Source organism: Scyliorhinus canicula, chromosome 16 (assembly GCF_902713615.1).
Source record: "Scyliorhinus canicula chromosome 16, sScyCan1.1, whole genome shotgun sequence".
Taxonomy (NCBI): Eukaryota; Metazoa; Chordata; class Chondrichthyes; order Carcharhiniformes; family Scyliorhinidae; genus Scyliorhinus; species Scyliorhinus canicula.
The window spans coordinates 27,843,701-27,856,061 of record NC_052161.1 but is presented as its reverse complement, the minus strand read 5'-3'; the positions used below and the strand labels follow the sequence as shown (position 1 = coordinate 27,856,061).

The 12,361-nt window shown below is 40.6% G+C and overlaps 1 protein-coding gene across 35 annotated transcripts in view; it reads left to right on the top strand.

Annotated features, from left to right (window-relative positions):
• The first annotated feature begins 4,808 nt into the window (after positions 1 to 4,808).
• tcf7l2 (transcription factor 7 like 2) overlaps positions 4,809 to 12,361 on the top strand; it is a 201,765-nt gene continuing 194,212 nt past the window's right edge. For 13 of the 35 annotated variants that reach the window (XM_038821223.1, XM_038821221.1, XM_038821219.1 and 10 more), the window contains exons 1-3: positions 4,812 to 5,349; positions 5,615 to 5,684; positions 5,937 to 6,061. In XM_038821223.1, the coding sequence (XP_038677151.1) occupies positions 5,161 to 5,349; positions 5,615 to 5,684; positions 5,937 to 6,061 (384 nt within the window). In that variant the 5' untranslated portion in view covers positions 4,812 to 5,160. Of the gene's footprint in view, positions 5,350 to 5,614; positions 5,685 to 5,936; positions 6,062 to 12,361 lie in introns of all 35 variants that reach the window. The other 22 variants (XM_038821224.1, XM_038821231.1, XM_038821234.1 and 19 more) reach the window with 5 other exon arrangements.

Genomic DNA, 12,361 nt, shown 5'->3' with positions numbered 1-12,361 from the left:
GATCACATTCGCTCTCGGAGGTTGCGCCCTCCTGAAGTGCCTCGAAATAAGCCTGCCCTGGATCCTCCAGCTCATCGCCGAACCAACCTGCTGTGATGTCTCCAGTCTCTCTCGCGCTGACATACCTGATGTTGTGTCTTCTGACTCCGAGATGGAGACTCAGACGTCAGAGGTCTTGGATGCTGACTCCATTGTTCAGTCATCCCCTGCCGATCATCTGCCATGTTGTTCCTGCCATAGATGGTGTTCACCGGTGTGGTATACGCCAACTTATCCGGCGCATTGACTACATGAGGACTTACCGGAGCCTAAATGACCCCGATGTCTTCCTCCTGCTCCTCCTTCCCATTGCTCATGGAGGGTGTCTTTGGACTTGGGGTGGGGGGGGGGGAGAAGGGGGGGGGGCGAGGAATGTAATATCCTGCATGGGACCTATGGGTTGAGAATGCTTGTCTTCCCAGTGCTCCTTGCGGAATACGAGCTCCCCTGCTAGGGGCAGGGGTACCTCCATTACCCAGTGTATATAAAGTCAGCAAGAAAAACATCGTTGGAGAGGTACCAGGAAGTATACATATATATATATCATTTGTAAATAAAACGTTATTCTTAATTTTTCTTTGTGTGGACTCCTTGTGTCCTTATTAAAGTAGGTATATCAGTGCGTAGCGTTTTACAGGAATACTTCATGTTATTTTATAGGTATACCAATGAGTAATGTTTTAGGGTATTAGTTCATGTTATTTTATAGGTATATCAGTGGGTGTTATTTTATGGATTACAAGGGATGTTTGGAGGTATGATGTTAAACATATAACTTAAAACAGGTTTCTAATTTGGTAACCATTGCTACATTTTATGATCAGGATATACTACATTTATTCAACATTGCAGTAAAAAGGAATGTTTTCATCTGGACCGTGTTTTCCATGTCATCAGTTGACTGTGGCCAAGTCAAATTCCCTCTTATTTTTGCCTTTCGTTTGAACCAGGATTAGCATTCCCTAACCGTCCATTTATTTTTTAAAAAATCACCATTGACCGAATACCTCAAATTCCATTTTGATTACATAACATCCTGGGATTTTATTGGTGTTTTCTTTTCCAAATGTTATTCTGTGATTCCACCCATTTTCCCATCAAAACTGAAGTTTCCTTGTCCGTGTGCCCTGTAGTGTTTTGAGGGCTTTTGAAAACTCGCGAAAATAACGATAAAAGCTTTAATTCTGACAATGGTAAATGCCACTACTCAAATCATGAAAAGTAAACACAGTTTATCCAACTGCCACACAAAGTGTTTCAAGTGTTTTGTTTGGGAGGGGGTCATTCTTGTTGATTTCCTTAATGAGTCGTCTCTTTATTTTTGCAGTTTTTCATTTTACTTTGCCCACGCCAGTAAATTCACGTGATTCGAAATATATTACCCCTCGAATCAACGTCATGGTGCTGTATTTAATCCATTATAGGGAAGGTAACTGCTTTTGATTTATTCGGTGTAAACATCCAGTTTGCTGAAATCCGTGATTTAAGAGAACACAGTCACTGTTTCGAAACTGAAATCTTTCCAGGACTCTGGATACACATTGGATCAATTAATATGGTTCATTCCGAGTCACGCCTCAAGAGCCAATTTTAAAAGGATAAACTTTATTTAACGAACTTGCCTGGACATTCATACTGACTCACAAGTAAACCCTCTATCATTCAATAGTGAACTAATGTTGCTACATTCTCTTCGGTAGCGCTGCAAACCATCTCGTCGGAAACAGAATTTGGCGGAAATTTCGGGGCTTCCCCGTTCACTTTGTCTCACAATTAATAAGGAATTATTTTGTCCATAATTATGCATGCTTGTTCTACGTGGGGCTATCGAAGTAACCTTTTCTGCAAACATGCCACTGTTATTTACGATGGGATGTACAATTTGTTTTGCTAATTGAACATCTTGGGACTGAGGGTACTTTTTATTTAGTAAATGCCGAAACTTCAGACTCCCTTTCATCCTCCCACACCTCTCAAAGCAATAGCGGGAACTTCACCATCGTCTTGGGCAACAAAGTAAAATCAATACAAACAGATCAATATAAAGTAAGAGTGTAAACAGTCTATGCATCAAAGCTAATCTGTGTAGTGTTTTCATGCGATGAATCATGTTTTGCTTCAATATTCTGATATTTAACACGCGTCTAAGGTGTGACCGCACTGCCGCTGGTAACGGGGCAGGCTTATATAAGATTTTGCAGTCAATCTGAAAAAAACATGATGCCACTGGCGTCAATAAAACTTTTTTATTTTTGAATAAAGGTGAGTTTAACCTCAGTATCCGAGACGGAGCAGAGATCGCCAGAGAGCAGATGTCATCTTACTGAGTCTCCTGTCTCCTGCCAGAAAAGGTGTTTCTTTGCTGAAGTTGTGTCTTTGAGAGATCCGTGTGTATTTGTGTGTGCGCGCGCGTTTGTGTAAATTCTTTTGCAAGTGATTTTGGAAAGTTGCAGTCCTGATGTTCCTGATAAAATCCCCTAATGCATGCCATGCCTCCAGCAAGCCCACAGCTTCCTATTGAAGATGAGCAGGCACTTCAGCCTGGTATCTGCGTGTGTTGCGCTTAATCTGCTCCATGTCCTTCTCTATTTTTTCCAATCTCGCCAATGTTCGTGTCATGACCCTTTCTGGTTGGTTGCCGCCAGGGACACAATAAACTGTGAAAACATTATGCTTAAATAAAAAATAACGGGCCAATTAAATGTAACAATCCTCTTATTATGGCAATGTTAACCATAGGTTTTCTCTGTGGTATATTCAAATCAGATATGGGTTTGACCTATCAACATTAATAATGCACATTAGTACAGTATTAATTAATTAAGGTGCGTGTTGACATTGATGCTATTTTTTCATCTTCAATGGAAACGCTTTGATGGATATTAAGTGGGAGAAATATTTATATCAATATTTTTACAAAACAAAATAGATGACTTGTGGAAATCAACTCAAATGTAAAACTAGTTATTTACCGCGTCTGATTCACGCACTTTAATATTTATAATGCCTTGTAGCATAACCACACTCGATCACCGAGGTTTGAGAACGCCAATAAATTGAGAAAATGCCATTATTATTGATATATTTGGAAAAATAATCAAACGTCATTAGCAGTTTGAGCTTCTTTCCCCCTCCCAAACCCGGAAGTAGCAGTAGTATTTTAAAAAAAACTCCCTCCAACACGTGGAGTGCAAATCTGATTTACCAAATATAGTCACACAAAGAAAAATGGGAATTTGCCGATCAAAGATCAAAGTGCCAGGAACTCCACCTCGATTCCCTCCTCCACTATTAGTCCTCTTACAGAACGTCAATTTTTCACACATCAATGATGGCTTAATAATAGTTGAAAGAGAGTTGCATAAGGATGCAAATCTTTCCTTTGTCTTTGCAATGCTTTATAACGTGCATGTGCTGATTTAATATAGCGAAGTAAAACGCGATCCCTTTTGTATTGGGGTTGCAGAGGCGTTAGTAATCGCCCGAATCAAAGGAGATGTAGAGATGTTAATTCCCCGTACAGTTTATACACAGCATGCTCATTTGATGCACATTTCATTCATAAGCTGCTTTTATAAAAGGGCAGAAAATAAATAATTGACCATCACATAAATTTTTAAAACAAAAATGTGTAAAAATAGTGGTCGTGCTATGTATAGAATATATTAAATATATTGTTTTTTAAAATTATTGATCAATTTAGAAAATAATACGTTTTTAGATAAATGCGCTAACTATATGCAAACTATTCGATTATATTGCCTTTTCTCGAATGTAGCTTTCCTTTATAGCTACATTCCCCTTCACATTGCATAAGCTGCAAAAACGATGCACATCCACACCGTGTATTTGAAAACTCTTGCACTTCAAGCTCCTAAGAGAGTGATCTTGTGATATTTTGTTGCAAGCGCCTAGGTGCAGATGAACTCCAATTTACAGGAGCTACCATATTTCAATTAATATTTAAGGTTCCACCCCGTAAACGCACACGTCCATTGAATTCAAAATAATGGTACGGCAAGGACTCAAACTTTCCCTTGGAGCAGATTTCCCAGCACTTCGTCTGGTTTAGTTTCAGTATTAGAATTACTGTTACCGGCATGTTTAATATTGCTGAACATGTTAAAGTCAGCGTGCCCACTCGGTGCCGGCAACATCTGGTGGGGGAAATGATAGTTACAGATTAAAACACTTTTTTTGAGGGGGGGGGGGGGGGGGGGGGGGGTCAGGAGAAGCGATTACATTGTTGCATACTTATTAACCAGACGGCATCAATTGAAGCAACGCACGACACTTACAAAATTGTTAATATTTATTTGGAATGGTTCAGCATGCTCAAGTAGCAAACTGATCAGGCTAAGAGCACATGAAAAGATGTGTCGACTTTACAACTGCTGTTTGATTCACTATACATTATGTATTATATATATCTATATGAAGATCGACTGCAATGTTGTAATATAATGTTGTAAAAAAAAACCTAGAATGGGGTTGGAAAATCCTTAATGGGATGATGCATAAACTGGAACAAAAAGTTATGAGATCAAAACAACAGCAAAATAAAAAGATTGTGGAAATCAAGTTCAAGGGCTTTTGATTAACACTAAAAACCTCAGCCAACCCCTCTTCTTTTTCCCTCGGTCTCTCTCTCTCTCTCTCTCTGTTGCCTTTTAATTTATTGATGCAGACGTCATGTAAGTCCCTCCTCATTACCCTGTACGTATTCCCCTCTTGTGCATCTCATTAGTTTGGGAGCGGGACAGGCTGTGGAGCTTTCCCTGTCAATCAAAGTGTCAATCAAACAGCGGCGAGCCTTTGAAGTGGAGCAGCCGCCGCCGAGTCTCCTACAACTTCAGTCCGAGCAGGAGAGCCAGCACCTCGGCGTGCCTTCACTAACAATTACCGCTCCTGCGATTTATTTACTCACTCACAGAATAGCGAGGGGGGCAAGAAGAAGAAGAACAAGAAGAAGAGGAAGAAGAAAAAAAAACATACTTGCGACGGATTAACAACACCCCCCCAACACTCCCCATTCCCCCCCCCCCCCGAACGAGTTGCATCAAGTCGATCACTTTATATTTTTTTTAAAGAAAGGGAGAAAAGGCGCATTTTTAAAAAAAGATGCCGCAGCTAAACAGCGGTGGCGGCGACGATCTGGGGGCCAATGATGAAATGATCTCTTTTAAAGATGAAGGGGAGCAGGAAGAAAAGATCTCGGAGAACGCTTCTGCAGAAAGGGATTTAGCAGACGTCAAGTCTTCATTAGTAAACGAGTCAGAAACCAACCAAAACAGTTCATCAGACTCCGAGGTAAGCGGTAAAAAAAAATCTCTTGTTTGTTTAGTTTATTTTTGTTGTTGTTTCTGAGGTAAAGGGGGGGGGGGAGGAGGAGAGGGTGGATTCATATTGTAATGTAGGGGAAAATAAAACGATTCTGTACCACAGATACTTTGTGTTCCTGTTAAATTATAATAATGTTGCAACCTGATGATCGCAGCTGAATAATCCAAACTCTTGTGACTTTGTGTGTGTGTCTCTCTCTCTCTCTCTTCGAATCCACCATGTTTCTCTCAAGGCGGAAAGGCGGCCGCCGCCTCGGCAGCCAGAAACTTTTCGGGACAAATCCAGGGAGAGTTTAGAAGAAGGTGAGTTGGCCGGAAAAGAAACAAAAAAAAAAGTTTTTTGTTTAAAAAAAGAGTACTTCTCACCACCAACCCCGTCCTCCCTCGTCCCCTACCTCCTCTCTCCTTTTTCACCCTCAAATGTCGCTCTCTCTCATTGAGTTGGGAGCGGCTGCGGCGAAGTGTTTTGTTGCATAAAGTATGTTGAGAAAAGTTTGATCCCTAACTTTTTTTTTCCTTTTTCTCTCTCATTCCCCGCCATGTTTCTTGACCTAGCGGCAAAGAGGCAAGATGGAGGGTTGTTCAAGGGCCCACCATACCCCGGCTATCCATTTATTATGATTCCTGACCTGGCAAGTCCTTACCTTCCCAATGGATCTTTATCTCCCAGTGCGAGGACGGTAGGTTTATTTGTTATACAAAATTCTAAAAAGTCTCTCAAAACAGCTGAACAAAAGTACGCATGTTTTGTTTCTGGGGTATTTACTTTAAAAAACCGCACAGACACTTTTGCACCAGTGCCGTGCTGTTTTAATTTTCCCTTATTTTCTCGTCTTGTTAAGAAAATGCAGCTGATTTATACATATTTTAAATCTTTTTATCAGAGGCTGGTAACTAGAGCCCTGTGCCATGTATGTGTTGGCAGAGCTTGTCCCTCGCTGTGTGCTTGTGTTTGGGACTAAGTGAACTTGCAACAAAGTTTTAAAAAAAACATTTGGGTGTAAGACTCCCCTCTCCTTCCCCCCCGTAGGTGACATTCCAAGTTCTATTGTCAGCTGCCATTTGTTTGCTCATTTTTTTGGGGAGGGGGCGTAGCCCCTGTGAAGTTGTATTATTTATTTTGCTGCCTTTAAAAAAAAGTCTCCCTAACAGAAATATCCTGTGCGTGCATTAGATTGCAAACTGGATTTTAAAAAGGCGTGTTTTTAAAAGGTGCAGCTTTTATGGAGCGCCTTTACAGTAACTTGAGGAAGGCGATTTTTGTGTGTGTTGTGGCTTCTTTTGTTTTCATGGCATTCCAATTAAGGCAGTCAGACCTTTTTGTAAAACCTTAACTGCATTGGAAATGTAGAATTTTACAGGTCATCATGCAATACAATGGGGAGCTCAGCGGGACATTACTGTTACGATTGGGGCTAATTTGCTCGAGTCGATGGGCTTTAAAATAAAACACGCTGGCTCCGAGTTTACCTCCAAGTCTGTCAGCTCCCGTCAGCCCCGAAATAGTATCAGAGTCACGTGAAAGGGGTGGGGGGAGAGGACCACTTTGAGAGTTTTAAACAAGCGACGTAAACTCCTGAAATTGTTCCGCATCAGGATTGAAAATCCCCACCACGTGGATTACATGGCAATATTATTAACATCTGGTCTCTCTCTCTCTTTCTCTCCTCCCCCCCCCCCCCCCCCCCCAGTTTCCCAAACCTGGCCGTTTTAATTTAATCTCCGTGCTGGATTCCGGGAAGGAGGTGGTGGGAGGGATGTTTATTGGGAAGGATTCTGAATATGTCACTCTGTGAATGCCCAGTTATACATTGGTTGCAGTTTTGAAATCCGGAGTCGTTCTGTTTGCTCACCAAAAGTGGAAGCTTTCAAAACGATTGGATTCTTCCGTTTCATAAAACAAGATTTATTTACCAAAATAACACTTTTTTTGTGAGCAACATTTGTCGAATTCACTGCAGCTAGAAAACAATTGATTTGTTTTTCAGTGTGAAATTTTGTAGGTCTAAATAGTAATTTAAGATGTATTAGTTTTTTTTTCTGTAATTGGATATGTTCTTGAAGATATCCACAGGATTGAGTGTGGGTGGTATTTTATGATGGCTTTCATTCATTTGAAATATGCAGTCACAGATTTTTGAATAAAATCGTGATTTATTTAGTTTATTTCAGCCTTGTTTAGTTTAACGTCCAGTTCTTAAAGTTTGGTTCCCTTTTCAGTTGAAATTTAAAGGAATTGCCGGAAGTCCATCATTGCAGAGAATCTTGGAATTTTTCAAGTAAAAATGTAGAATGTTTTGTTTGTTTTTGAAAGGCTTTTTGTGTTCACGAATAGTAGCTGGTCCAGTCTTCCTATATGCTGTAGGTTAATGCTACACCCACACGCTGACTTGTAAAATTGGAAAATAGACTTAGTGCCATTTGCTTGGCCAACATGTACTGTAGCGCATTAGGTCCAGAAGCTGTACCTTTGTTTAAAATTTGCACATGTACATAAATTGCAGGCCTTTATGTTTGCTATATCTTTTGAATAAGGTATTAAATTATACTGCTCTCCAACAGCCCAACAAGTAGTATCATAATTAAATGTCTAGTTTTGGCACTGTCAGTATATTATGTTGGAGGAACCAGATGAGACATTTATCATTATGATAATTACTACTGTAATTTTGGTGGCGTAACATTTTTTAATGCTAGCTTTCAGCCGAGATAATGTATATTGCCAGTATGGGGCAGTGGGCAAAAGCAAATAGAACCTGAGTGAAACTATGTGGTCTCTTCCACAGTGGGATAGATGATATCCATTCCTCCAAATTGTACAGCAGTGTTCCGATGTGGTATATATCTTTTCTTGGCACAATGGAAAGCTATTTATCATTACAGTCCATTCTGTTTTAAATAGCAATAAAATGGTTATCACATTGAACAGGGCAGGTGTTTCTGGCCTTTTTGTGTTGGGAGATTTGTGCACCGTGTACAAAATGTTTATGACTTGCAGTTAAAGTACAGGTCAAATACGTAATCTTAAGATTCCATTTACAGGCGTTTCAGGTAGCAGCCCCTTCTGAGGCCATTTCATTTCTAAATATTTGATCTGTTCTTTCAATCAAACATTGTATATCCATTACATGTATTACTGTGACAGATTTTTGGGCAACTTTAAAGAATATATATTATTGTCATTAATAGGGCCTTTGACTTTGTAGGTGATGACTTTGTAGGTGTTTTTAAGACTGGTTTGAGTTTATTTACTTATTTCTGAAGAAACATGATTTTAAGTACCTAATGATTCGAACGTATTTACTAAGGATATTTCATTATAAGATTTTCATTATGATAATTGGAAACAAGTAATATGAGTTTGTTTGTTTGGAACTACGCTTGAGGCAAGTTGAACTGAAAATGAAACAATATTGGTTAAACACAGAATGTTTTTTCCTCCTGTGTTTGAAATTAAAATGATATGGGAGCATTCCATAAGTGAAGTTTCTGATTTTTAAAAATAAAACTTGAAAACAGCACTGTAACAGAAAAACAAAGTTTTAAGGTTTTGCATGAATTCATCTCTAAGTTGCATTATATCATTGCCGTTCAATGATTTCAAGAGTCGCGTAATTCTACTGTTTTCAAAATAGAACCTGTAATTCTTAACTCTTCCTATTTTTAACATGTTATGGGTAATTCTTGTCTGAAAGGTAGCATAATGATGCAAAATTTACTCTTGTGCATGTTCCCTTGCCTTGACATTTGCTATTTTAAAACACATCCAGATTTAATTTACAGAAGTCGAAAGAAAGGGGTTGATGTGGTTTGAAATAAAAATGCATTAAAACTGTAAAACTAGCTAAGTAATCATTTTTAGAACGATGTGCTTGGGATTGACAGCTGCAGAGATTTGTGAGAACATACGTTTCGGTACCATGACTAAAGTTGGAGGAGATTTTCCAGCTGTTCAGCTTTCTGCAGTGGCTGGTTCAGCTTTTGAGGCTACCCAACTCTCGTGCAGCAATTGTTTGTCGGTGGAGTTTTAAATCCTTGTGTTTTCGGGATTGTCTTTTATACTTTTTAGTCAGAGCTAGTGTGCGAGAAGTTTCTTCTGCTAGATTTCACAGCTACTGTGCAGCCAACTTTACACCTTGACAAGCCATCAGGAAGAAATATGTCCCCAAACCCTTGGCTAGCAATTGCAATATAGCCATAAATCTGCAGCAATGTATTTATGGCTTCTGTCATTAATGAATGTTGAAGTAGTTGGTGCAAAATTGGCTTTATACCTACGATCCGAGGTGATGTTGGGAATGGGACTTGGCACTGAAGAAAACTGGTGGCATGTAGAAAGGTGGTTTCATCATTGCTTTGCAGTGTTGTATATTTGCAGTTGGCTGTTTTCAATGTGCAAGGTTAACCCCCTAAACACACCAAGAATTGTAATCTGGATTAAGTGTGTTTACATAGGGTTTTAATTGCATGAGGCAAAGAATTGGTTATTGCCTTGCTTCCAGGTGTGAGAGAGATTTAGTAAACGTCTCCTATTCGGTGCTGTGGCTGCACATGTTAATTGTTCCTAATTGCCATCTCTGGGGGGTTTATGGTGCTGAATGGGCTCTTTAACACCACATCAGGCTCTTTCTATATGTCTGATGTGTCAGTGTATGAGCAGTTCTAGCATATGTTTTGGTATTTTACCTTTGGATTGGGAAGGCAGGGTACATTTAGAATCTAATTAGGTTGCCCTGATAATTCATGGCCTACTAGACCAGAAGGAGTAATTTGCAGGAAAAGTGGCGTCCAACTGAAGCAGTGCAATTTTAAAAGAAACGATAAATCACTTGCATATTTGTGCAGTGATTCAAATAGATTTGAGACCGCTCCCATCTCAACATGTGGTAAATTTAAGTCAATGAAATGCAGATGTAGAGGATGGTTAGGTTTCTCAGCAGTGATCAGCAAATGGGAAATCTATTTGTGCTGTAAATATTTACAAACTAAATTTGGAACACTAGGAGTTTTTGTTGTGCCTAATTAAGTATGAATAGGCTTTGGTGGTTGTTTCGGGGGCCGCGGGGGGGGGGGGGGGGGGGGGGGGGGGGGGGGGGGAGGAGGAGGAGAGGAGAGGAATGTACTGTTTGCCGCCATTGATTTAAAAAAAAAGTAGGGGTGAAATTTTCTTCAGTATCCCTTTTTTGTAAAGTGTGTAGTTGCTGACATAGCTCTCCTTTGCTTAATGTTTCTGTCCACACAAGTGGGTTCAACATTAAACTTCCTTTCAAAACAAAACTGTAAAAATCTTTTTTTTGGATGTGGGGGTAAAAATTCAAAACCAATATGACACTAAATCAACCAAGTCGGAGTCGAGTGTTTAAATTTGATATATTCTCTCGTCATTATAATGAATGTTCCATTTTCTGCGGTTGGGGAGGAGGGGAGATTGTTGGGATCAGTTTCACTGCTTTTCTCTCCACAAATGTTTTTATTGCTAGTTTGGGTGAACTGTTAGTGGGTGGGACTATTCAGTCTGACTAAATGGAAGTGGCACATTGATAGATGGTTCCAACGTTGGATTTTTCTTTGGGTGGGAAATGGATTGGAAGGGAACATGCATGTGCATTTTGCCCGAGAAAAATAATTATTTTTGACCGTTGTCTTCCACTTGGCCAATGAAGCCAGCTGAATCTTATGCAGAAACAGATGACTTGGTGAGCCTATATGTTAGTTGATATGTGAGCTCCTGGATTTGGGTGGGTAATTGGGAGTTGCACAGTAAAGTTAGATGTTTCTGTGTCCTTTGCTCTGTCCCTGACAGCAGGAACAGAAAACCAATTGCTACAAAGGTAGAAAACAGGATAACTATACACCTGGAGCTAAATCTGCAGTGGTGATAAGTGACTTGTGCTACATTGAATTAAGGCCATCACCAAACTGATGTCCAAATTGAATAGGTTAAGGAGCAAATTGTTTTTTTTTTAAGAAACATTTTATTGAGGTATTTTCGGTATAGTAACAACAACAAAATACATGAAATCATACATAGTGCAAAAGCCATTTATCTCATTTATCTCTCGTACAGGTCCCACCCTTATTGACCCCCTACTCTAATCTAAACCACCCCCTCCTCCCCTTCTGCTGACGATTAATTTCCCACAAAAAAGCCAACAAACGGTTACCATCTCCGTGTGAACCCTAACAGTGGTCCTCTCGAGGCGAACTTGATTTTCTCCAATCCGAGAAAGCTAGCCATGTCCGATAGCCAGGTCTCCGACTTTGTTGGCTTTGAGTCCCTCCATGCTAACAATATCTGTCTTCGGGCTACCAGGGAAGCAAAGGCCAGAAGGTCTGCCTCTCTCCTCCTGGATTCCCAGATCTTCTGACACCCCGAACATCGCCACCTCTGGACTCAGCGCCACCCTTGTTTTTAACGCTGCGGACATGATGTCCACAAACCCCTACCAAAATCCCCTAAGCTTTGGACATGTCCAAAACATGTGGACATGGTTCGCTGGTCCTCCCGCACATTTTATGCACTTGTCCTCCACCCCAAAGAATCTACTCATCTGGGCCACTGTCATGTAAGCCCGGTGAACAACCTTAAATTGTATCAGGCTGAGCCTGGCACGTGTTGCGGACGTGTTGACTCTACTCAACGCGTCTGCCCATAGACCATCTTCTATCTCACCTCCCAGCTCCTCTTCCCACTTGCGCTTCAGCTCCTCGGCCTGCGTCTCCTCTGACCCCATAAGTTCCTTGTAAATGTCCGAGACGCTCCCTGCTCCTACCCACCCTCTGGAAACTACCCTGTCCTGAATCCCCCTTAGCGGTAGGAGCGGGAAGGTTGACACCTGTTTACGTAGGAAGTCCTGCACCTGCAGATATATGAATTTGTTTCCCCTCGCCAACCCAAACGTTTCCTCCAATGCTCTCTCACTCGGGAAGCTCCCCTCTATGAACATATCCCCCAGCCTCTCGATCCCCGCTCTCCACCA